The 27,440-nt window shown below is 41.3% G+C and overlaps 1 protein-coding gene across 7 annotated transcripts in view; it reads left to right on the top strand.

Annotated features, from left to right (window-relative positions):
* LOC129725998 (cell adhesion molecule Dscam2) overlaps positions 1-27,440 on the top strand; it is a 300,505-nt gene that overhangs the window by 65,112 nt on the left and 207,953 nt on the right. For all 7 annotated transcript variants that reach the window (XM_055682511.1, XM_055682509.1, XM_055682508.1 and 4 more), the window contains exon 2: positions 26,255-27,073. In XM_055682511.1, the coding sequence (XP_055538486.1) occupies positions 27,022-27,073 (52 nt within the window). In that variant the 5' untranslated portion in view covers positions 26,255-27,021. The remainder of the gene's footprint in view (positions 1-26,254; positions 27,074-27,440) is intronic.

Genomic DNA, 27,440 nt, shown 5'->3' with positions numbered 1-27,440 from the left:
TTGTCAATCTCGTCATGCTGTGCATGAATTGTCTTATAATTAGGAATGTATACTGGAACATTGTCATTAAGAACAATGTTCTGTGAATAAAAATTATTCTGCGTAACCACTTCCTCTGGTAAACAGAAAATATCTTGGTAGTTATTAATTAAATTCATAAATTTTTCTTTAGCATATTGCGGAATTTTTTCCATGTTAATGTTATTTAAAATTTGTTCACATCTACTTTCATGCTGACGTTTGTTTTTATTCACGTTAAGAATAACATAGTCAGTTAAACGACTTAACGTAGGTTTAAATTGAGAATAAGATATATACAATGGTTCATTATTAGTATTTATAAACTTAACGTAAGGTTTTATTGCTGAAATAATGGAGTTTCCACAAAATACTCCTGGATAAATCTCTTCAGAATGAACTACCATGTCTTCTGAGATTCTTAAATGTGGGACTCTTCTGATAACTTCGCTGCGGCTTGGTATCATAAAGCCGTCGTTTAAATTATCTTCAATGGGTATCGCTATCTGTATATTTTCTATGTTAAATGTAAGTAGTCAATATTCATAATCTACAATACATTTATAATTAATCAAGAAGTCACGTCCTAAAATACCATCCGCTTGAATAGGTAAATCGGGCGTAACTAAATGAAAATTATGGTTCAAAACTAGGCTATTGTTAAAGCATAGTGCGGTGTTAACTAAGCCTAAAGTCTCTACGCTATTTTCTGTAATACCAACTAATTTTATTTTATTATTAATATTTACAGATTGATCTGGGTTGATATTACGCGCTTTAAATAACGATATATCAGCTCCAGTATCAATGATTAAATTACAAATTGTATTCCCGGTCATGTGCACATTGACCTGGATAAAGTTTGATGAATTTAAATTAATTGTCAATATCGGTGTGGCGGTTGGTAACAACTGACTAGTTAGTCGACGTCTAGGATCAATTGTTACTGTTGGCCAAAAAAATAATTTGGATTGGAAAATCCATTTTGTGGTATTGCTAACTGTTGGTTATTAGCGTTTTGCTGACTGTTTGGTTGATTGGATCCCGTTGCTACTTGAGCGTAGCAGGGATTAACTAAGCGTTCATGATGTTGAGTCGGAATATTGCTCGGTAGTTGCGGAATGTTTTGCTGTCTTGCGAAAAACATTCTTGCAGCTTCGAAATTTCTATTCGGGTTAAACTGACGGTTTTGGTTGTAATTTTGATTAAAACCTCTATCAAACCGATTAAAGTTTCTATTGTTCTGCTGTTGATTGTATTGGTTGTTATGATTGCTATGATTTCTATAGTTATTAAGTGGGAATCGTGGTTGATATCGATTGTTGAAATTAGTTCTTTGATTATTATTCCTCTGCGGTATCCTGTTCACGTTATTGTTTTGATATCTATTTCTGTTACTCGTGGCGTTTAGTACCACTGCGTTCGATGTTGACGTAGTAACATTTTCATTCTCCACAATCATATTAATGGCTTCCTGGAGATTGGTGAATTTACCTACTTTTAACATTATTTTTGTCTCTGAGTTTGAAGCATTCGCTACCAATGTTTGGATAGCAGCTTTTTGAGACATTTTCTTTGCGACTTCGCTCGGAATTTTTTCGGTAATATAGGTTTCAGTAAATTTTTCAGCAAGTGAATCTACTTGCTTAGTAAAATTTTGCAAATCGCTTGGAGATTTTAACTTTAAGTTATTCAGATTACTTTTAGCTGAATCTGACGTACTTTTCTCACTGCAATTGCTGATCAAAGCTTGAGTAATTCCGTCATAATCATCCGGAATTGTAGCGAATAGATTTCTCGCTTTCCCACTTAGTTTAGTTAAAATAACTTGAATAGCCGCTGCTATGTTTTCAGCGGGTACTATTGTCTTAACTAAATTTACTGCGTCCACGAAGGATTTAACTCCTCCGGAGTTTCCATCATACGCAGGAATTAAGGTAGCCAGTTCGGCTGCTGTTTTTATATTAAGTGCCATTGATACTGCGGTATGAACACGTTTACACCGAATGATTAATTTGGCTAAAATTTTTAATTTAAATTTTCTTTTTATTAAGCGAATATCACTGTTCGTTCTCGAGAACGAGTTAGTGGTACTCGGTGTTGCTAATTTATTATCGCTGTTTGCTTTTGAAAGCGAATCATTAATGTCGGGTTTCAAAAGAAGTTTTTTATTAGTAACTTCAGGCTCACTATCATACCCTCTTTGAGTCACTGGGGTGTTGTCCAGAATATTTATGCATTTGTTATATGTTTCCTTTAACTTAGTATAGACTTCTACTTCCTCATTCCAGTTTTCAGTTCTGATTCTATACCGTAGGGATTGTAATAAGATTTTATATTCTGTAAACAATACCTGAAGTTGAATTGTTTTGGTTTGTATGCCCGATAATGTTCTTCCTCTAGTTTTATTTTTTATATGAATTAAGATATTCTCTGTTTATGAAAGCTTCAATCTCTTTCAACCGTTCCATCTACTACTAACTAAATTCGATATGATGCAAAATCATTTGCTTAAATTTTAGCATGAACAGATTTTTAATTTTAAATTATTATATTGATTATGCAAACACAAAATCCTAGCAGAGTTTTTTTTTAAATTTTAAATTATTATATTTATTATACAAACACAAGTATCACTTATCTGGCAATACTGCTGCTGTCGTGTCGTACAGGCTGGTTGACAATCGGTGATGAAGCTTGACCTCTGCTGCTGATGCGAACATTTCGATAACTGTACACTAGTGAATCCATTGATGGTGACGGTTTGTTTGGTTTATTTTTATATATATTTTTTTAAACACTGTTTACCTGCTTCGGGCGAGGTAGCTACCGTTAAGTTTTTTATCAAAAATGTTTTAATTTTTTTTTTTTAACACTGTTTACCTTCTTCAGGCGAGGTAGTTGCCCATGACTGTTTTTAATTATTGTTTATTTAAACACTTTTAACAGCCATCTTTCGGTGGCATAAAGTCTTTTGAAAGTTCACTACACGTGGCTGATGTCGTGGAGACTTTTCGCGATTTTCAGCGCGCGCTTATTAATGAGACGTTTCAACATTTCATACGCGGTTAGCAATAGTTGAACTAAAGATACACACATAATCACCCATAACATCACTTCGTGAGTCTGCAATGATTCGCTATGCAGCTCCTGATTGTTAATGATTTTCACTTGGGGGTCCGCATTATGTACCGTCGCGGACTTCGACTGCGTTTTCCCCATCGTTACTATTTTTAGTGTCACTTTTTAGTCTATAGTTTTTAAAATTTTGTTTATAATTTTCTCGAATGTTAGTTCTTTTGCACTTTCACTCAGATTGTTGCCGCAACAACTCCCACCTTTTACGCTCACCCGCGTAGAAGGCTTTTTTCTGTGCCTTCGTCATACGGGGTGGCGTTTTTTTTTTATAATTTTCTTCTGTTCTACGTTTGGGGTATACGCAGGGGCGTCTGCGTCGTCCCAACACTCTTCACTCTGCATTTCTGAGCAGGTCACTAAGTCTCTTTTTTTTCAATTTTCGAGGACTTAACACTTTCCGTATTTGTTTCACTTCACGGCCACGAACTTCTGCAATCCGACAATTTGCAGATCACTCTGTCGGTCGCCATATAATAAGTTAAATCACTTTGACGTTAAAACATTGAATCATCTTTATTTTCTTTTTTAGGTTTACAGGTTGGTTCTTACAGCTAAGTTTACGCTGCTTAATTCTAGTACTACGAACTAGTGGGAGAAAAACATAGCTACACGCTCGTGAAAAGTAACACGGCGAATGAATAAGTTTTAATTCAATTTCATAAGTTGCATGGAAACGTCAAAAAATGAATACCGCATTTGGTGATTCTGTGTAATTTTTACACTGATTTTAGATTAATCTAGAATAACTCATTTTTGAATATACCACTATAACTCAATTTTGAGTAGCAAGCATGAAAAAACGACACCATTATTTGACACGAGTGACAAGGCGGCACCATGATTCAACATTTGTGCGCCATTATTTAGCCTTTGCGGTCGTGTTATCTATTCTTGTGGCTGTTTAAGTGATTCCAAAAAATGAGAAAATCGCTGGGAAGGTGGTCACGGACATTTTAAAAAGCTTTAAGGTACACATATAAACTTTTTTCATTATTCATTCTAAAGAACCAAAAAGTTTTCAGGTTGTTCGTGTCATCAGGAAAATTGTGGGAGAGTAAAATATCAAGTGATTATGCATCACAAACAAAGAGCAAAATATACTTAAAAAATAAATATAATTAGACACCGTTCAGATTTTGTTTGTTTTGTTCTGACTGTTACCGGCACAAACCTCCCTCTCTACGCTAACATCGCATTTCAAACTGAGTGGTTTTCAATTCTTAAAGTGAGTACTTTTAAATTCTGAAAATGGTTAGTTTTAAATTCAAAAATGAATATTTTTCTATTCAAAAATTTGATAGTTTCAAAATCTAAATCTGTGTAGGTTTCAATTTTAAAACTGAGTAGTTTTAAATTCAATAAATGGATAATTTTGTACACATAAACTGATATTTTTTAAGAACTAAATGAGTTTTATTAAACACAAAAAATGAGTTCAATTGTATACATCATTCTGAATAATAAATACACAGTATTTGCCCATACTATGGTTACACAATTTTGAATAACAACAGAGTTACTCAATTTTCGTGTTGTTCCACTTTTTATGAAAATGAATTGTTTTCTAATCATTTTTGAATTCATTTTAGGGAGCGTGTACCTCATTTACTTGTCATCCAATCGTGGGCTAGCTTGATGACGCCGCTACGATTGGTAATTTGAATACATAACTTACAAACATACAGGCGTGCGCGGCAGGCGCAAATAGCCTGTGAGTTTGTTTGTTTATTTTGCAGCCATATGCGCACATCGCATTGGGCTTGGGATAGGTCTGGACAAGACATGGGATTGTGACATTGGATACTCTCACTGTGGCAGTAAGGCATTATGCAACTCAAGTGCATTAGCTTAGTTATGCAACTTGTGAGGTTGGAAATAATTTATTGGCTGGGAAGGAACGTGACCCAGAATAACTGCTGGACATGTACTTTAGACTGGTGAGAAAATTAAAGGATTTGTTAATCGTTTTGGGACTTGTGGGAATCATGAGTGGTTTGGAAATTATGGTTTGTGAGTGGGAAACAAAGCAATACTTTGCTTTGGCTTTTCTTGAAAGCATATGGGAAAAAGGTTTCTTGGAAACATATGGGAAAAAGGTGGATTTCGTCATTAATTTATGGTCTTGGGAAAGTTATCTTGAAGTTGTGGGAAATTCATAAAATTCAAAAAATTCATAATCTGGAATATACCATAGGTCGTCAGAATAGTATTACTAGTTAGCCGTATCGTAGCGAATTGCAGAAGTAGCAGCAGCGGGTTACGCCAGTAAACAAATCACATCACGTATCTAAGCAGCAGCGAGGTAACATCAAACGTCTCGATTTGCCAGTTACGGGCTTCGGCCTTTTTCCCGCGATAAAGTTTTGCTTTATCTTGACAACAACACATTCTGTGCTGAATCCAAGAAAACACAATCTGTCGCGGCTGTCTTATTTACTGAATGCGAAAACAGCTTTTACAGATTTTGAACTGCAAAATGCCTTTTTCAAGGCAAATGAACAAGTATTTGAAGGTTACTAATTTTCTGGCATCAACACAAGCAGACATTCTATGCGGGATTCTAGCAATCAAATTCAGTTGTAGTTGTCTAATTTTTACTCTATTTAGTCCCCCCACTGTTGGGGCAGCATAAAGGGTAAGGCGATCAGCATAATGAGGGAGGGGGGTGAACATAGAAAACGATTGTGTTCGATGTATTTAATTTAAAAAAAATTATAACTTTTGAACCAGTTGTTCGATTTTCAATCTTTTTGGATCAAATTAAAAGTATTTATTTCAAGTTATTAGAAAAAAATCCAAAAAAATAAATCAGCTTGCTCTTACGAGCATAATATATAAAATTGTTGGAATTTTTGTCATGTTTTCAAATTGAATCTACTCGAATTCAAAAAACTATTTTTTTTAATTCCTCCATTCCAAGTATGCCCTTCAAAATGAGATCAAAAGATATATTTTGTATATGCCCCAAAATGAATGACAAACAAATGAAAAGAACATATTTTTCTATGAAAAACACTAGCTGACCCGGCCTATTTATGTGTTTAATTTAATAATTTTAAACATTCCAAATCCATTGATTGCTTGCGATTTGTTTATATCGTCTGAAATGATTGGTTTTATCGGAATGACAACATCCTCGACTTTAGCCGTTACTACATTCCCTCTATTCCGGAAATACTCATATTGGGTGCTATTCAGTTATTTTCGTTGTTTTCTAGAAACTGAAAGTGGTCATCTTCCAATTCAAAATAATGTCCAGGGTCAATGCTCAATGCTTGGCTTCTATACATTATTTCGTTTACGGAAATATCCGTATGTAGTAGTATTCGGCTGTTTATTTTTAGCTTCTTGCATCATTCTGGTTAAAGAAACACTCATATTGGGTGGTATTCGGTCACTTTAGGCTATTTTCCAGAAACCGGAAGTCGCCATCTTGGATTTTAAAATGGCATTTGGAAAAAATTTCTGGCCCCTGAGAGTCATTCTGGTTTAGGAAACACCCATAATAGGTGTTGTTTGGTCATTTTCGGCTGTTTTCCAGAAACTGGAAGTCACCATCTTAGAATTCAAAATGGTGTTTGGGGTCGATTCTAGCTCCAGGTTCTGAAGAATCTCATATTGGATGGAAATCGGCCATTTTTGGCTGTTTTTCAGAAACCGGAAGCCGCCATGTTGGATTTCAAAATGGCATTTGGAGACAATTTCTGGCCTCTGAGCGTCATTCCACTCATATTGGGTGGTATTTGGTAATTTGCCACTGTTTTTCAGAAACCGGAAGTCGCCATTTTGGATTACAAAATGGCATTTGGAGACAATTTCTGTCCTCTGAGCGACATTCTGGTTAGATAAACACTCATATTGGGTGGCATTTGGTCCGATACCACCGGATTTCCGAAAATTCCGATAATAAAGCCGCTACCCTATATTTTGAAAAATATTATTAAAAAAAATTTCATTTCATTTCTTTATCAGAAGTTGCGTTTTAACTGCAAGTTTCTATAAAAAAAATAAAAAAAGTCCTTTTTTTTTAATAAAAATTTGACGTTTATAAAAAAAAACATTTTTTATACCAACTTTCACGTTGCGTATGTCTTTTTAATAATACACTATCCGTTCCCTACAATTCGTTTTCCTTCGTTTTTTTATGTACATACTAATGGTTTCTAAACTACAATGCTTTAATCGAAGCCTATGCTAAAGGAGCCATCCACATACCACGTGGACTGATTTTTAACGATTTTGACCCCCCCTCCCCCTCCGTGGACAACTGCCCATATAAATTCTAAAAAAAATGTATGGACCGTGGACATTACCCAACCCTATGCCTCGTGTCTCGCCCTCATCATTTTTATCGACCACTAGCTGACCCGGCAAACTTCGTCTCGCCTATTTCAGTGTTCAATTCAAAAATTTTAAACATTTCAAATTTATTGATTCCATGCGATTTGTTCATATAATTTGAAATGATTGATTTTATCGGAATGACAACATGCTCGACTTTTGGCTTTTTTACATCACCTCTATTCCGGAAATATATTGAATGCATTTCAGTTATTTTCGTTGCTTTTTGGAAACATAAAGTGGTCATCTTCGAATTCAAAATGGTGTCCAGGGTCAATGCTTGGCTTCTATAAATCATTTCGATTACGGAAATATCCATATGTAGTAGTATTCGATTATTTTCGGCTGTCTCCCAGAAGTTGCCATTTTACAATTCAAATTGGTGTCTGAGGTCAATTTTTAGCTTCTTGCATCATTCTGGATCCGGTGATACACATATTGGGTGGTATTTAGTAACTTCAGGCTATTTTTCAGAAACCGTAAGTCGCACACTGTTTCCAAAGCAGCAAAAACGTGATCGAAATTGTTTTGATCCAGAAAAAATGATTTTAGAGATATAGTGTCTTCGGAGAAGAGGTTCCATTAATTGTTCTCCATGTTATAGAAGTTGCGATTTTGTGATTAATCCACCTAAAAGTGAGATACGAATTTTACTTTGCTAATTTTTGCATATAAAAATCCACTTTGTTCGGCAAAGTTGTGGCAAATTTTATAAGAAATGACTTTGCTGAAGATACCATACTTCCCCCCCTATTAAAATGGACTTTTGTGGGAGTTTTCTACAGAATGCCCCTTAAAATCTTTTTTTACCACATAACTAACTCACTTTTAGGTGGATTATTCACAAAATCGCAACTTCTATAACATGGAGAATAATTAATGGAACCTCTACTCCGAAGACACTACATCTCTAAAATCATTTTTTCTGGGTCAAAACAATTTCTATCACGTTTTTGCTGCTTTGGAAACAGTGTGAGTCGCCATCTTGGATTTCAAAATGGCATTAGGAGACAGTTTTTGGCCTCTGAGTGCATTCTGGTTAAAGAAACACCCATATTGGGTGGTATTAGGTCATTTTCGGCTGTTTTCCAGACACCGGAAAACGACATTTTATATTTCAAAATGTTGTCTTAGGTCGATTTGTGGCTTCAGTGCATCATAACAATCCCGGATATACCCATATTGGGTGGTATTTGGTCATTTGCCGCTGTTTTTCAGAAACCGGAAGACGCCATCTTGAATTTCAAAATGAAATGGCATTAGGAGACAATTTTTGGCCTCTGGGCGTCAATCTGGTTGAAGGAACACTCATATTGGGTGGTATTTGGTCATTTTCGGCTGTTTTCCAGACACCGGAAGTCGCCATCTTACAATTCAAAATGTTGTCTGAGGTTGATAGGTCGATTTGTAGCTTCAGTGCATCATAACAATTCCGTAAATACGCATATTGGGTGGTATTTGTTCATTTGCTGCTGTTTTTCGGAAACCGGAAGTCGCCATCTTGGATTTCGAAATGGCATTTGGGAACAATTTTTGGCCTCCGTGCGTCAATCTGATTAAAGAAACGCTAATATTGTGTGGTATTTGGTCATGTTCGGCTGTTTTCCAGACACCTGAAGTTGCCATCTTACAATTCAAAATGTTGTCTGAGGTCGATTTGTGGCTTCAGTGCGTCATAACAATTCCGGAAATACCCATATTGGGTGGTATTTGATCATTCGCCGCTGTTTTCCAGAAACCGGAAGTCGCCATCTTGGATTTCAAAATGGCATTGGGGGACGGTTTTTGGCATCTGAGCGTCATTCTGGTTAAAGAAATACTCATACTGAGTGGTATTTGGTCATTTTAGACTGTTTTCCAGACACCGGAATTCGCCATCTTACAATTCAAAAAGTTGTCTGAGGTAGATTTGTGGCTTCGGTGCGTCATAACAATTCCGGAAATACCCATATTGGGTGGTTATTGATCATTTACCGCTGTTTTTCGGAAATCGGAAGTCACCATCTTAGATTTCAAAACGGCATTTGGAGACAATTTCTGTCCTGTGTGCGTCATTCTGGTTTAAGAAACACCCATATTAGGTGGTATTTGGTCATTTTCGGCTGTTTTCCAGACACCGGAAGTCGCTGTCTTACAATTCGAAATGTTGTCTGAGGTCGATTTGAGGCTTCAGTGCGTCATAACAATTCCAAAAGTACCCATATTGGGTGGTATTTAGTCATTTGCCGCTGTTTTTCAGAAACCGGAAGTCGCCATCTTAGATTTCGAAATGGTATTTGGAGACATGCCAGAAAAAGAAAGGGTGTCGAAACGTTATGGACATGTTTGTTACACCTAAAAACATTCACTTGCAAAATTTGGTTACATTTGCTTGATTGGTTCTCGAGCTGTGTGAAATTTTAGTTTAATTTGTATGCGACCCCTCTCTTATAGAAAAGGGAGGGGTGTCAAACCATTATGGATATATTTGTTACCCCTAAAAACATTCACCTGCCAAATTTGGTTCCATTTAGTTGGTTAGTTCTCGAGATAAGCAGAAATTTGTGTTTCATTTGTATGGAACCCTTCCCTCACAGAAGAGGGAGAGGAGTCACACCATTATGGACATATTTGTTACCTCTAAAAACATTCACATGCCAAATTTGGTTGTGTTTGGTTGATAGGTTCTCGAGCTGTGCGAAATTCGTGTTTCATTTGTATGGGACCCTTCCCTCACAGAAGAGGGAGGGGTGTCAAACCATTATGGATATATTTGTTACCCCTAGAAACATCCACCTACAAAATTTGGTTCCATTTGCTTGATTAGTTTTTGAGATGTGCAGAAATTTGTTTTTCGTTTGTATGGGACCCCTCCCTTCCAGAAGAGGGAGGGGTCTCAAACCATCAGAGGAACCTTTCTCGGCCTTTAAAACTTCTACAAACAAATTTTCACGTCGATTGGTTCGATAGTTTCCGAGCCTATATGGATCAGACAGACAGACAGACCGGACTGCATTTTTATAGGTATAGATTTTTCATTTGGCTGAAACCTTGCACAGATATCGATAAAAATTGAAAAGTTTTTGTTAAATTCTTTTATCAATTTAAAAAGTACAAACCTTAAAGTCTTTTTTACGCGGTGGGTACGTAGCGCGCAAAACCGCATAAATTCCGCGATCCGCGAAAATAAAACTTCATTTTCTAAGCGTTTTTAAAAATATTATGCTAAATTCTTTCAAAACAGAATCAATAGCAGTGTTATTTCCACATGCGATTCGAGCTGAATATCATGAAAAAATATTAAAAGATTAGGCCAAATCAGTGAGTAATCAGTAGCTGGATTTGATAATGAAATACCAATAAAAACATACCGCGTAAAACCTACTTTTCTGAAAAACCCGCGTATAAATCGCGTAAATTCAAAAATCCGCGTAAATTCCGAAGCCGGGTAAAAAAACCGCGTAAATTTCGAACTCCCTGTAAAAAAGACTCGTAAAAAACTGCACATAAAAACCGTATAAAAAAAGAAATTGATATATCAAACTTATACGTTCGCAGAAACGTCTTTCGGTACATACGTATTTCGACTGTTAGTCGGCTCAGGAAAAACTTCTGGATTGACCGGCGTATCTACTAATGATTATAATATTTTTGGAGCTAAAACGCTTTGTTTGCTCGGTACAGTGTCTTCAGTAAAACTGTAGACAGTAATTTTGTCGTCCCAGAGAAAGAAGACACTGTGAGAAAAATTGGAGACAAAATTTTTGGATATTATTCTCTATTTTGTATTTCTTTCAGTTAACCATCGTTGTTAAGTTTACAGTATGTAGTTTTTCAGGAAAAATCTTATCTTATCGATATCTTATTTATACTGTTGGAAAAGAAAAAAAAATTGCGGTGTTTAATTTTTCAAAAAGACAAAATTATTATCTAAAAAATAGCCAGTGACGTCATACCGATTATACGAACCATTCTGGTTCTAGAAATATTTCTATTTATCAATACACTTTTTACATAAGCCCTTTTGAGTCATTTGTTGTGATACAAAAAAACCAGAAACACAAAATGATATTCTCAGCACATTAGAATGTCTGTGCAAAGTTTCAGCCAAATCAAAAATGACAATCATCATATATTATAAAATTGGGACATTTTTTCATGAAATTGCTCACATTTCTCAACCCCAATCAATAATTATCCAGTGCTTATTTACAATACGTTTTCTTGAAAGTTCGAAAAACATGTATACCAGTACCAGTTTTAGAATTTTCTTCTCAATTTACAAAATTTCCCCACCTGTTTAAAATAGCTTAGCTTTCGACGACACGGTTCCATTCAGACAAGAAAAAACATACTTTCGGGTCATTCTGACCGAAAATGCTCAATATATTAGAAAAAGATGTTGAATCGAAAAGATGCGCTTAGTGAAGTTGAGGTTTATTTAGATTTGTTTTGTAGAAGGAAAAAAAATTCGAAAGAAAAAGCACGAAAATGTACCAAATGATAACATTTTTCAATAACACAGACTGAAACATAATCGCATTGGTTAAAGCAGGGTATAAAACATTTCCAGTTTTCCACTAATCGAGTTGACACCAACATTTTCAGTGCCAGCAACTGGTTCCTAATTCCATTCAACTTAATCAACGCGTTCACATAATCCCTTGTTATTGATTTTGCGGAAATTTGTTCTCCCAGCGCGCAACCAAACAGGCAAGTATTATCATAAAAATCTTGTTCCTCCCAGATATTTGTGTTTCCCACCACAGGGCAGAAAATATATGTATACACAGGCTGCCAACTGCCTGTTGATGTCTTTTTACGCAATGCCAAGATCCAGTGAGGCGGCACGGGAGTGGGATCCACTCGGCTAAAGACAACGATTACCTAATATAATGGAGTGTTTTTGGCTATTGTAAATTTCGCCGACGCGATGTTGTTTTTTATTTTTTCGTTTCGCAGGAGCAACTTTAATGGATTATTTATTACTGTGGGCTTGAGGGTTTACAGAGCGGAAAAAATTTTCGCGTCTAAATTCCATCAAATCTACCGCAATCAATTGATTGCCCAGCATCCTACTGCCACACCATGCCTGCCGCTGCCGATATCGTCCTGCTGAGAGCAGAGCCGTGTTCTAGTCTTATTATCGGATTAGTTTACATTTTCAATATTTTCCTATCGATTTTCCATCTTTTTTCGTTCGTTCAGTGCGTCTTCTCTGTTTGTACAATACAAACTGAGTCAACAATGCCGGGGACGTTCCGCTCCAGGATGGTAGCGCGGACGCTGTGAAACGTTCGATAGCTACAGGTACGAACGTGGGAAAGTGGGAAGTGGTGTCTACTTCACTCAGTTGGAAAATGTTTAGAGAACGTGATGCGAAGCAAAATATCTCAATTTGCTCACGATTCAATTAATATTTTTCCCAGCTTCTGTCGATGAGAATAGCTGGTGTTTTTTTTTTTGATTTGATGTGTGCTTTCTGGGTGTATACGATACGAAATGGAAATAAATTAAATCAAATAAATTTATGATTGATACGGCAAGCATTAGTCTTTTCGACAGCCCTGAATGATTGTCTTTGGGACATGTTCGAAAAAAAAAGCTATGTCAGTAGTGAAGTGTTTTGCATGATATGTTCTGATACTTGATAAGTTTATTCATAGGAATTTTAATTCAAATTCAGGAGAGTTATTTACATTGTGTTCCTAAAAGATATAAAACTCACTACACAAGTAAGTTATAATTGTACATTCCATATAAGCATGGAAAAACTACGGAACATTGACCATCAGTGTACGGTACCTTTATTTTGTCTAGAGAAAGCGTTCCGTTGATGATCTAATTAAACCAAAAATTCACTTCCATCTGGGTTATGCAAATTTCGGCTCCGAACGAACCTGTATCTCACGATAAAGTTACTTTGAAGATTTTTCCTCGGTGAAGGCACATAGTTTCAATCTTCCTTCCTGGAAGAATAAAGTCAGTCGTCGAGCCTCCCCTAATAAAGTCAGTCGTCGAGCCTCCCCTTCTTGGAACTGACAGAGATGGAAACCGAGTGAAGCAAAGCAAAGCGAAAGAGTTGCTGTTGCAGTGCAAACATTAGCTCTACTTTTCAATCCAACTTTGATCAAATTTACACAACTGCAAAATTTCAACTCCGAAACGGTCGCTCTCTCCCTCTCGCTATTCACCGCCCACACCGCCACCCCCACGGGAAGCAGCAAACATCAGGCTGCTTCCGCTTCTACCGCCACCGAGCAGAACGTTGCTGCAAAAATGTTTAAATAACGAGCGAAGGCAGGCGAAAGTTCCTGGGAAATTGAGTTTCGAAACAAAACTTGGCCAGGAAGCAGGATGAATGGTTCGCCGCCATTCCAAATAGACCCTGAGCCCATTTCGTCATTCATGTTCCCCACAATATGGTGTTGCTCGAAATGCTTTTGAAACTGAGTTCCGAGACTCGGTGGTCGTTTTGTTGCGGTGCCTCCAGCAATGAACTTCACATCCCAGGAGTGTGGTTTGTGTGCTAATCGAATAACAAACGATATTCCACCGATTGGGCTGCGAAATTTTCCAATTATTGTTCCCGGATCTTTATATGATAGCAGGAATGAACTTGAAACAATACAGTTCAGCAAGTCTAGTGGCTAGCTTCCCTCGAAAAAATTTTCTGTTACTCGACAAACTTTGCAACCAACGCACGCGCAGTTTCCGAAGGTGCAGTAAATGTTATCGAAACCTTGAAGCAGATGATTTTAGACAACATTTTGATCTAACGTTGTCCTTAGGTATATCAAAAAAGTTTTGCAAAATATTTAGAAATATCTCCACAGAAGAATTCCACGTCTTTTGACCGAGGAGCTGGCTTCACCTCCTCAGAATTCACGAAAGATTGTAGATGTGTAGGATTTACTATTCTTGAAATTTTATCTTAATAGGCTAACATTTGAAAAGGTCATCCAAAAGGTCATCCGTCCAAATGAATGTAATATGAATGCCTACACAATTTCAAATACAACAACTTGTGCTTTGCTGGGCGTAGATCAGTTTTCAAGGCAACAGCAGCATCAAAATAAAAGTATTGATTTGCTGTGCATGCTTTTAGGCGTGACTACTAAGAGTTATACTTCCGGTGGGCGTGTCGTTGTGCACTCGAACGAACAGAACAAAAAATTGTTTTGAAAGTCAAATCGTTCTTTTATTTCAATGTCGACTAAGCTGGGGTAAGATTGGCTGATTTAGACTGAAATTTAGGGTTTCGCACGTCATGCAAAGGGGAATCTGAAATGACGAGAAATTAAACGAAATGGTCGAGTGTGCTGCAAGCAGATACCAAGACTGGCTCCGCCTCTATTTCGAGTTCTCACAGTTTGTCCCAGCTTCCCAATACGAATGTACGAAAAATAAATAATATGCATGTTGGCTACCAGTGAAACCTCACTAATGGAATTCTCACTGTTGCGTGTTGCATATTACTGATATGCGACTGGGCGAAACTTCTGTTTGTGCTGACGTTGGTTGGTAGCTGGTTATGAGAAAAATGTTTTAGAATACAGCCGATTGGGTTCTATCAATCCGATGGTGTGAAGCGGAAAATTTTAGTAATAATTCTCTTTAAATTCCACTTTTTACTAAATGGTTGATAACCTTGAAGAGAAGCGTTGCTATGTTGCCTTCAGTCATGCGAAAATAATTGTCAAATGTGCACCCCTCGGAATCGTAACTAGCGCGCACTAAGTATGAGAAGAACGGAAGTATATATCTCGGCGGTGATATACTGTGGTGACAGCGACTGGTTAGACAGCGGAAGTCAGATACGTCAGCGGAGTGATTTGGCAATTTTTATGAGATAAAGTTATATGATATAAAGTTGAAAACGTGGTAGTATATTATACTTAGCTAAACTTTGAACTTAAGACTAATTAAACCCAAATAAATACATATAGGGTGGTGGTACAAGTTGTTAGTGATTTGAAAACGTGAGGTAAAAGGCTTAATTATATATTACTTAAAACTTAAACCTAATTAATTTTTTAAAACTAATCTAGGTCGAAATTGTGGCGAGTGCAGATAGCAGATTATTAGAAGAAGATTGAGTTTAAACTAAACGTAAAAATAAATCATTATAACTACACATCCTACATCTAAACAAAACTTGTATCTACAGGAAATTAAAGCGCTTAAAACTTCGCAACAAATAAAGTGCTACGGGTTTGGAAACTACAAACACTGATCTTCGTTGTTACCGCGTGACGCTTGTAACAATAATTTTGAAGGTGGCTAGAGCACAGCTATAGGTAGAGTACTCACTACGTCGTCCAAACAAAACAGCATATTCTATGAAATATTGCTTAATCGAATTATGACTTCTTTCTCATTTACTTCAGAAGAAGAACAGTTTGGATATTAGGCAGAACACCTCCTACGAAGACTAACGCGCAAATGCCAACTCGGCGCGACGTATTTTAGAGAATGAAAAAAATTGAAAAAGGGGACAAACAGCGTTGTATACTGTTTGTTTGTATACGATCGAATATTGTGCGCAAAGTGCATTAGTTTTGTGTCAGTTGTAATCCATTCACAGGCATATCGTAAATATAGCACCGGAGACAAGCGCCAAAGCAGCCAAGTTAAGACTTCAATACGTTTGCTGTTATCAGGAGAACTAACTAAGCACGCTGTATCTGAAGGCAGCTAGGCCTTTGATTTGCAGTTAATTTCATGAATATCGGACTAGCCATCTCTGGGAAAAGTGAGAGAGTTTAAGTAGTCTTCGGAATATGTTTCTTCTCATAGCTGGATTTCACATTTTTAAACATAACAGAGAAAGTAATAGTCCGATTGCAAAAAAATCAATAGGGTCTTATGGGGCCACTAGACCTTCCATATGGCAGAGCTGCATGCCACCACGGGTCGACGTGTGGCGATCGTCGACGGCGCACAATACAGGTGTGACCACTGACAGTACCTAACAGTCCCGGACCAGCAGCGGGAGGTCGCCTGTCGAACCAGGGACAGTCGACTCCTCGCAAAAGCCACAAGTACCCGGAAGCACCTCTGACGGAGCGAATAGAGCCGCTCCCATCACCCAAAGGCACTAAACCGCCCATTGAGACTGATGCCAGTAAGGTCCCGATTATGGCAACTGGCAGCTTAGTGAACGGATAATGGAAATGGTATTGCGTTCTCGGGCTGGCACCTGCATCGAGCTCCCTTAGTAAAGTCGTGTGAGAACGACATGAAATGGCGAGGTGGTAACCGGTGCAAGGGTCTCCGTCCCATAAAACCTGGCAGGACTTTCAGTACGTCCCGAGTCTATTTTCTAGTGGGAATCAGGCAGGAGTAGGATCAAATGGTTGTTCCTGACTTGCGCCGGTCGGTGGAGACATAGTTGCTCATAAGGCGCTTTGACTGCTTACCCTAGCCATGACCTCACTGCTTCGGCATAGTCCACCAGGGGATCACATAGGCGACTACTCCACCATGGACAAGGATAGCGGCTGGAAGGGGGACCCACTTAACTACAATGAGCTCACAAAAACAAAAACAGACGGGTGCGGAGGGGTTACCGAATCCTTTCGCACGAGGTGGCATCCAGCGGTCTCCGCAGAAAAAGGCGGAGGCGGATGCGGCGAAGCCTGGAGGTGAAAAAACGGCGAATCCGTCCGTGTCCACACCAGACATTTCAGTAGACGGTCCCTTGCTAGTCAAGGCCGTCGAAAGATGCATGGACACGCGGTCAAGAGTGGCGGCGTTGTCCGAACAACTCGACGCCATAATCGAGTTCGCGGCGACTAGGCGGAATATCGCTGGTGACCTGAAGCAGAGCCTCCTCCTGCTTCGGAGCTCCATTGATGAAGCCAGAAAGGAGCACGAAGAAATCGTTGTTCGGGTGAAGGCGGCCGAGAAAGCGGCAGTAAGGCGACTGCATCCAAAGAGGTGCAGACAGACGCCCCCCGTTCGCTGCGGTCTACTCTACGGGGCAAGTCGCTGAGCGAACGAGGCAGTCCCCGAGGGAAGCGGCCCCCGGGAACACCAAGAAACGGTTGGTTGTACTACTTTTACGGGAGAATACACCAACCGGTTCAAGGTTCACCGGGTAACCGGCACAGGTGGAGGCTACGGGCAACCCTTGGACTACCGTAGAGGGTAGAAAGCGTCGGGAAGGTGCGACGCGCCAAGATGGCGGAGCGGTCAGAGGACCAGAAAAGGTAAAAAAGACGCGGAGTAGGGAGGATGCCCTCATTTTCAAGACGGACGGGTCCAAGTACTCAGAAGTCTTGAAGAAGATGAGGGAAAAAACCCAGCTCAAGGATCTGGGAGCGGATGGGCGGAGAATCCGCCGATCTCGCACTGGCGAGATGATACTGGAGCTCCGGACAGACGCCAAAAACAAGGGAGCTGCCTACAAAACGGTAGCGGAAAAGGTCCTAGGGAAGGAGGTGCAAGTGCGGGCACTCACCCCAGAGGTGACACTCCAGCTTAAAAACCTGGATGAAATCACCGAGGGGTGCGACATTGCACAAGCCCTCAAAGCGAAGTGCGGGATGGAGGTGACTAAGGAGTCGATCCGCCTCCGCAAAGGTCCGGCGGGGACCCAGGTAGCTACCTTCCGACTACCGTCGGCGGACGCTAACCTGGCCCTGAAAGAAAGTATGTTGAAGGTCGGCTGGTCTGTATGCCCTCTGAGCATACTACAGCAACCGGACATTTGCTTCCGATGCTTTGAGGGAGGACATAAGTCCTGAACCTGCAAAGGGGCCCGATAGGAGCCAGTTGTGCCGGCGATGTGGTGGTGCAGGACATAATGCGAAGGACTGCGGGGAGTCTCCCAAGTGTATGGTATGTTCCGGGAAACGGGACGCCAAACACTCTATGGGAGGCCCCAGGTGCCCAGCCGGTAAGCTGACTGCGAAAACACGGGCGTAAGGGTGACGCAACTAAACCTGAACCATTGCTTCGCGGCCCAGCAGCTGCTACACCAAGCAGCCACTGAGTCGTTGTCAGACATCGCCATCATATCGGACCCCTACCGCATCCCTCCCGGAAACGGCAACTGGGTTGTGGATAAGTCCAGTATGGCGGCCATATGTTCGACGAGCATGTACCCGGTTCAGAAGGTTGTCCCAACCACAGAAGAAGGCTATGTAGTTGCCAAGGTGAACGGAGTGTTCTACTGCAGTTGCTGTGCTCCACCGCGTTGGTCTACCGAGAGGTTCACCCAGATGGTCGACCTGTTATCCATGGAGCTGAGGGGCCTAACGCCGTTGGTGGTGGCAGGCGACTTCAACGCTTGGGCTGTCGAGTGGGGAAGTCGCTTAACGAACCTGAGGGGTCAGATCTTGTTGGAGGCTTTGGCAAAGCTCAACCTAGATCTGGCCAACGTTGGGAACAAAAGTACGTACAGCAGAAATGGTGCGGAGTCGATTATTGACATGACGTTCTTCAGCCCAGGACTGATCAAAAACTGGAGGATAGACGATGGCTACACTAATAGCGACCACCAACCGGTCTGCTATAGTGTAGACAACAACGAAAAACAGCAAGCGACGGGTAGATCCAACACTCCGACCGTTCGCGGATGGAAGACATTGCACTTCGATGCCGAGTAGGGAGCGCGAGGGGGGCAGTTGGCTCCGCCCGACTGCTGACTCACTAGTTCCTACGCTATCACGGGCGTGCGACGCTACCATGCCTAGGACTCGCCAACCTAGGAATGGGAAGCCACCGGTTTACTGGGGGACGGACGCGTTAGCTGACCTTCGCAGTGCGTGCCTCCGTGCAAGACGGAGCGTGCGCGAAACGAAGAATAGAGGGCAGAGCGTCACGCAGCGTTCGGTTCTGCAAGATCGATGCTAAAGAGTGCGATTAAGGCCAGCAAGAGGGCCTGTTTCGATAGGCTATGTGCGAGTGCCAATACAAATCCGTGGGGCGACGCCTACAAGATCGTAATGGCCAAGACTAAAGGCGCGATGGCGCCTGCAGAGCGATCGCGCCTGCAGAGGATGCTGGAGCGTATCATTGAGGAACTCTTTCCGCGCCACGAGCCAAACCCTTGGCCTCCGGTGGTCGAGTCTCACGTCCAACATTCCAGTATCTCAGACACAGACCAGGGATGGTCGGTTAGCCTGCCGAACATCCAATCCGTGAGCGACGACAGCCGTGTCGAGGCTGAGGAGGAGGCAAGGGTCACGAATGAGGAACTCATCGTGATCGCCAAATCCCTAAAGGTGAGCAAGGCACCGGGACCGGATGGTATCCCTAACCTGGCAATCAGGCTGGCGATAAAAACGACCCCTGGGCTGTTCAGGGCAGTTATGCAGAGGTGCCTGGATGACTGTCTCTTTCCGGATAGGTGGAAGCGGCAGAGACTGGTCTTACTTCCGAAAGCTGGGAAACCGCCAGGGGACCCATCGGCATATAGGCCCATCTGCCTGCTGGACACCGCGGGCAAGGTGCTTGAGAGGATTATCTTCAACAAACTGGTGAGGTACGCAGAGGGTGTACACGGTCTGGCAAATAACCAGTTCGGCTTCCGGAAAGGCAGGTCCACGCTTAATGCCATCTCCTCAATCACCAAGACGACGGAGGTAGCACTCCAGCGCAAGAGAAGAGAAATACGCTATTGCGCAATCGTCACGCTCGACGTGAAGAAAGCGTTCAATATCGCCAGTTGGGCTCCATAGCGCTCGCGCTCAGGAGCATCCATGTACCGGTGTCGCTGTACAGGATTCTGGAAAATTACTTCCAGAATCGAGTACTCGTTTACAACACTGAGGAAGGCCAGGAGTGCATCCCAATTACCGCAGGAGTTCCGCAAGGTTCCATCCTGGGTCCGGTGTTGTGGAATGTCATGAACGACGGGGTGTTGAGACTCATGTTCCCTGTAGGGGTTGTGATCGTCGGCTTTGCAGACGACATAACGCTGGAGGTTTACGGCGAGTCGATCGAGGAGGTCAAGTTGATGGTCGCGCACTGTATACGCAAGGTCGAGGACTGGATGTGCTCCAGGAAACTGGAGCAAGCGCATCATAAGACGGAGGTTACGGTTGTGAATATCCGCAAATCAGAGCAACAGGCGGCGGTCAGAGTCGGAGACTGCACCGTCACCTCAAAGCGATCTCTGAAGCTCTTGGGGGTTATGGTTGACGATAAGCTCACGTTCGGGAGTCACGTCGACTATGCCTTATCGGCTATTGCAGCACTATCTCGTATGATGTCAAATAGCTCACCGGTTTATGGCAGACTTCTTACCAGCGTGGTTTCGTCCATACTTAGGTATGGTGGGCCAGTGTGGTCCAAAGCGCTAGGTATTAACAGTTACCTCGGTAAACTGGAAAGTACCTACAGGCTCATGTGCCTGAGAGTTGCGAGTGCGTATCGTACGGTGTCATATGATGCAATCTGTGTCTTGTCCGGCATGATGCCTATCAGCATCGCCATCAAGGAGGACAGAGAGTGTTTCGACCAACGTGACACAAGGGGCATACGAGGTACCAGAAGGTCATTCTCGTTGCTCCGCTGGCAGCGGGAATGGTCTAACTCCACAAAGGGCAGATGGACGCACCGACTTATTCCGGAGATATCCGGCTGGGTCGGGAGGCGACATGGTGAAGTGGACTTCTACCTGACACAGATCCTGTCAGGCCATGGTTGCTTCAGACAATATCTGCACAGGTTCGGACACGCGGGGTCTCCCATGTGTTCCGAGTGCGTGGAGGTGGAGGAGACTGCTGTACATGTCTTCTTCGTATGTCCCCGTTTCGTAAGAGCGAGGAGCGACATGATGGCTGTGAGCGGGCCTGGCACTACTCCGGACAATCTAGTCCGGAGGATGTGCGACGACCCGGATATCTGGAACGTGGCCTGGAACCACCAACACGCCAGTGGTAGCTATTTACCAGTCTCCAGGTAGTTCTCTTCTCAGGTGATTTCCCCGCCACCTTAAAAAAAAGACCTTCTATATGACATTGATTTTATGAAAATCGGTCCAGCCATGTCTGAGAAACATGAAGGCAAAAGGCAAAAAGATCGTACTTTCTTTGTGTAAAGTTGGCTGAAACTTCTCCTAAATGCAAAATTGTGGAAAGGCCACTCTCCTTGCGTTTTGCGCTCACAAAACTCCAGAATCTTCTAGGATTGTGTCGGAGATCATTTTGTTTTAGCCTTACATGACGTTTATACAGAAAGCGATTGTATCCACGATAGATTCGACTAGCTTCATCCAATTGACGTTATTCTGTAGCTGCAAAGTTTCGAGAACTTTGTGTTATAAATCGGATTCAAGATTCAAGTTGTGAAAAAACGTTCCCGTATTTTTGAGAAGTTCACGGAGGGTGATGATATCTTGCAGAACCACTCCTGGTGAAGAGCAAAACAGTCTTCAAAAAATGCTGTAAAGATTACTCGAGAGAATGCTGCCAAAAATCTACCGTATGAAACGTCTAATTTCACAATTTTAATTTAACTCATTAATATTGTTAATTTGGTTCAGTCCCGAGTGAGCAGTTTTGTCGAAAATAAATTTCAGTGTTGCATTGTTTATGTCTTGCTTGGCTGACGTCCGCATCGATGTAAATTCTAACCTCGAAAGAAAGTTGTATTATCTTCAACACAAGCGTAGTCTTGATCCTTGAATTCCAATTTATTGATCAAATTTGATTCAAATAAAACTACCAATATTTATTGCAAATGCAGCTACATATTTCACTAGCAGAGCAGCTAGTAATATGCATACTCTTCCTTTTGGTTGAAACGACTGCAAAAGGGTTTAAATTACATTCGCCAAATGCAAGCTCGATTCACTAGTCATTTCTACTCCACAAAGTAGTTTTATTCTATCAAGTCAGTGCTACTGTATCACAAGAGCTAGCCTCCTAGGAGAGCACAAACGGCAGAAGAGTCCCAATGCATTAGAAGTAAGCTTGCTTCACACAGTCGCTGCTCTGTCGTTTCGTTCCGCGTCATAATGGCTTGCGCTCTATTAACCGCACATTTTGTAACTGATTTACATTACACATGGAATTTTTTTCGACAGACCATAAATTTAACCTGAACACTAACGTTCTTGATATACACAAACTAAAGCCAGTAAATTTCGAACTTATCGAAAAGCTATAACATTTTGCTCGGTTGGGTGCAGAACTCTCCCGACAAAGAATCATATAAACTCGAAGTGTTATAAATACTTGATACACCATAAGCCACTTCGTCAATGACGGGTAATAGATAAATGTATTCACAACCATGTTGCTGCAAAATTCATGCTCGGTTTCGACAGTTCCGTGCCCGATAGAGTATATGTATTGTACAATGCTAGTCTGGCAGCGGGACCGAGACGACAACCGGTCGAAACGGATCCGGAGATGTGTGAAGATTCAACAGTAACCATTCGCCGCATCCGCTAGTGCTACTGCTAATGGGATCCAACAAGACGGACGTACATAAAGCGAGGAAGCGCAACATCCCTTGCGAGATTGAAATCCCCCCCCCCTCCCCAAATGACACAGCAAAGGAGCAAACATTTGCTATTTTTGGTACGAATTTTATTTGCACAAAATAAAATCCATTCTGTGCCGAACACGCATCAGTATAGGACGTGTTTGGTGATCGCTCCGATAGAATATAAAACAAAAGACGCGCGAGCAAGTGTTGGCATTGTTTGCCTGGTCGAGTGAAGGTTCAAGGTCGCCCGCCTTTGTGCAACTGTTTCGCATCGTGGCTGTTTGCTGGTGCGTAAGCCGATTTGGCTGCTAAGTGATTTGTGCTACAGCAGTGGACGAGAATCTCAACACAAAGGAGGAAAAAGAAGAAGCCAATTTTGAACAATTTTTTGCACAATTTGCTGTCCGAAAAGCACATGCATTTTACGCACGGCGATTAAGCAACTTTTCGCATTAGCTACATGGGTCTTCCCCAGGGCTCATGTTTAAGCCCCCTTCTTTACAACTTTTATGTAAATGACATCGACGAATGTCTGGCAAATTCATGCACGATAAGACAACTTGCAGACGACAGTGTAATCTCTGTTACAGGAGCCAAAGCTGCCGATTTGCAAGGACCATTGCAAGATACCTTGGACAATTTGTCTGCTTGGGCTTTACAGCTAGGTATCGAATTCTCTCCGGAGAAGACTGAGATAGTAGTTGTTTTCTAGGAAGCATGAACCTGCTCAGCTTCAAACACAGTTAATGGGTAAAACGATTTCTCAGGTTTTGGTACACAAATATCTTGGTGTCTGGTTCGACTCTAAAGGCACCTGGGGTTGTCACGTTAGGTATCTGATGAAAAAATGTCAACAAAGAGTGAATTTTCTTCGTACAATAACCGGACGATGGTGGGGAGCCCACCCAGGAGACCTTATAAGGCTTTACCAAACAACGATACTGTCTGTTATTGAGTACGGGTGTTTCTGCTTCCGCTCCGCAGCAAACACACATTTGATCAAACTGGAGCGAATACAATATCGTTGTTTGCGTATCGCCTTGGGTTGCATGCAGTCGACCCATACGATGAGTTTGGAGGTCTTAGCTGGAGTACTACCATTGAAAACCGCTTCTGGAGCCTGTCATCTCGTATTCTTATCAAATGTGAGGTCTTGAACCGTCCTGTGATTGAAAATTTTGAAAGGTTAATCGAACTTAATTCTCAAACCCGTTTTATGACATTGTATTTCAATCACATGTCCCATAATATTAACCCTTCTTCGAATATTCCAAATCGTGTCGACTTATCAAATACTTCTGGTTCTACTGTGTTTTTCGATACATCCATGATAGAAGAAACTCGTGGAATCCCGGATCATTTACGCGTGCAGCAGATCCCCAAAATTTTTTCCAATAAATATCGAAACATCAACTGCGACAATATGTTCTACACTGACGGATCACTTCTTGATGGGTCCACTGGCTTCGGTATTTTCAATAACAATTTAACCGTCTCCCATAAGCTTGATAATCCTGCTTCTGTTTACGTCGCAGAATTGGCTGCAATTCAGTACACCCTAGGGATTATCGAAAAAATGCCCACGGACCATTATTTCATCTTTACGGACAGTCTCAGCTCCATTGAGGCTCTCCGATCGATGAAAGATGTTAAGCACTCTCCGTATTTCCTGTGGAAAATTCGGGAACATCTGAGTGCTTTATCCGAAAAATTGTATCAGATTACCTTAGCGTGGGTCCCTTCTCACTGCTCGATACCGGGCAATGAGAAAGCGGACTCTTTGGCTAAGGTGGGCGCAACAAACGGTGGAATTTATGAAAGACCAATTGCCTTTAATGAATTTTTCTCATTTGTACGTCAGAATACGATCATCAGTTGGCAAAATGCTTGGACCAGAGGGGAACTGGGAAGGTGGTTACATTCCATAATCCCCAAGGTGTCGACGAACCCGTGGTTCGAGGGGTTGGATGTAGGTCGGGATTTCATTTGCGTGATGTCCCGGCTTATGTCCAATCACTATAGATTTGACGCGCATCTCCGTCGTGTTGGGCTCGGGGAAAGTGGTATCTGTGCCTGTGGTGAAGGTTATCACGACATAGAGCACGTTTTTTGGTCATGCCCTGTACACCGTAACGCCAGGTCTAAATTAATGGCTTCCCTGCAGGCCGAAGGTAGGCAGTCGGCTGTTCCAGTTCGTGATGTCTTGGCGAGCCGTGACCTATCCTACATGTCCCTCATATACGTTTTCCTGAAATCCATCCACGCCCCAGTTTAGTCCTACCCCCTTCCGCCTGCATCCAGCCTAACGACAAGAACACGTTAAGACCCCGGATCCGGAAACAGCAATCAGACCCGCACGATACTCTCAAGGCCCGAGGGAGACAACCCAATATGCCAGTCCGTAATATCTTGGCCCAGCAGCGGAACATGTGCTTACCTATGGCAATGAAAACCATCATACAGTAAACCAGTGCTTTTAATGCAAAATATTATAGCTTCAAGTTACATTTAGTTTCAGCTCGTAATCGGCAGCGAGGATAAAAAATTTGCTTTTAGTTATTAAGATACTTTAGAAAGTAAGCTACCAGATATAATTGGCGCCGTTAAACATTAAATTGTATTTGTGCCGTGTCAAATAAATTATAGATGAACAAAAAAAATAAAATAAAATAAAATCCGTACCAAAAATAGCGAAAATTTGCTTCGTCTAATACCTGCTATAGTAAGTAGTTAAAGCTCGTCAAATTAATATTTATCTATGGATCTCAATATTTGTAATTTAAATTTTTGTGTTTACTTCGATTTTTTTTCGTTCAAAAAATTTTTTACTGTATGTTTGTTACTAATTATTACTAATTATCAGTTCTCTAAGCTATATAGTAGAAAAACTTAATGTAAATCAATAAAGTAAATATTATAGAATGGAATTAGTTGGTTACATTATACAAGAGATTTTTTAACTATCCATAGCCACACATATAAAAGAAATAAATATGCATGCTTCATTTTTAGTACAACATAATCGGACATTGTGTATCATGAAATGCGTGTAGCATCTGCCGACATAAAACCTCGCTCGCTCTTTATCCAATTAATTATTAATATGCAAAATTACTCGCACTTGCTGCTTCTCATCCATCGCGGCTGCTGCCATCCTAGAACCGAGCGGTTTCCTTTTTTCGGAAAGAACAAGTTTTGCATCACGATACCTCCCACCGAAGCCAGAAGAAAATCAATTTCGTTCCTTTGCTCGAGAGACTGCTGCTGTAGTAATGAAAAAGTTTTCAACATCTTTATCTTTTCTTTTTTTTTTCTTTTCCTCTTCTTCCAGCGTCATCTTTCGCGACTAAAGTGACTCCATCAACATCAACGGCCGAAAGTTTTGCGCAAAAGAGGCCACCGTCTGCGCCCACTCGCCAGAACGCCCGCCCGCCCTGCCACCTGAACCACCGACTTTATGTTGACGCCTTTAGCGTTTGTTGGGCAAAATTTCCCCCGCACTGTCGCTATAATTGTCGCGAGCGCTTTCATTGCCCAGTGCAGCGCGAAGAGGGAGTAGTTTTTCGCCAACACAAAGCTTGGGACTGCCAAAGTGTGAAATAATTAATTGTACATACACGAAGCTAGGTGCATAACTGGTGCCACTCGTTGTCATAGTCGAGGGACCGTCTAGTTTATTCTCCATTCGTAGGATCAAATTGAAAAATTTCCGGTGTCGAGCGTAAAAGGCACCGACTGCTGACTTTCGGTAATTGGAAATCTAGCTGTGGAACGAAAACTTTCGATTCACAATCACAATACAGTTCAGAGAGTTCATCATCTAGCGGGCTCACACTATTCGGGATTGTGCAAACTAGGTGACGCTGTAAATGGTGTAAAAGTTTGGCAGTAGTAATTACCGTCGCTCTGCTAAGGAATTATCGCGAGTTTATTAGTGTCGACTGGTTGCCATGAACACGGAACAGAGCAACTGTTCCGACTGCCAAGCAACGGCAAGGGCCTGAGAGGGAAACCGAAACGAGCCAAAAACGCTTGCCTAGCCTAAACTTCTGCCAGAGGAGTTTCATCGTTCTATGCCTCTGCCGGTGCGCAGTAATAATGGACCTGCACGGCCTTCTGACGGCCGTCTGCTTGCTGAACACGCTCAAGGGTAAGTGCAAAGTTTGGTTTTTAGATTTTCGGAATCCGAAAAGGATGCGACGCTTGGCGCTTCTAAATATAGGGGACGGGTGCACCATCAACAAACGTCAGGGGAAAGAATGTTTAGTGTTAGTATATTAGAAATTCCAAGCGATATGACGAAAATTTGATTTTTTTGCCCTTTTGTTTTTTCTCCTAAGAAGGTATAGCAATTGTTGTGAAAACCGCAACATATCAGTGGATGAGCGCAAAAAATCCACCTCCAATTTTAATCAAATACTACTTAAAAATAGGATACTGGTAGCCCATTCTGCAATTTCAGTATCTTCGATTTATTTTTTAGAAAAACAAAAACAATACTTTCGTTCCTAAACAAT

Source organism: Wyeomyia smithii, chromosome 2, assembly GCF_029784165.1.
Source record: "Wyeomyia smithii strain HCP4-BCI-WySm-NY-G18 chromosome 2, ASM2978416v1, whole genome shotgun sequence".
In the NCBI taxonomy this organism is placed as follows: Eukaryota; Metazoa; Arthropoda; class Insecta; order Diptera; family Culicidae; genus Wyeomyia; species Wyeomyia smithii.
This window is presented reverse-complemented; position numbering and strand designations above follow the sequence as displayed.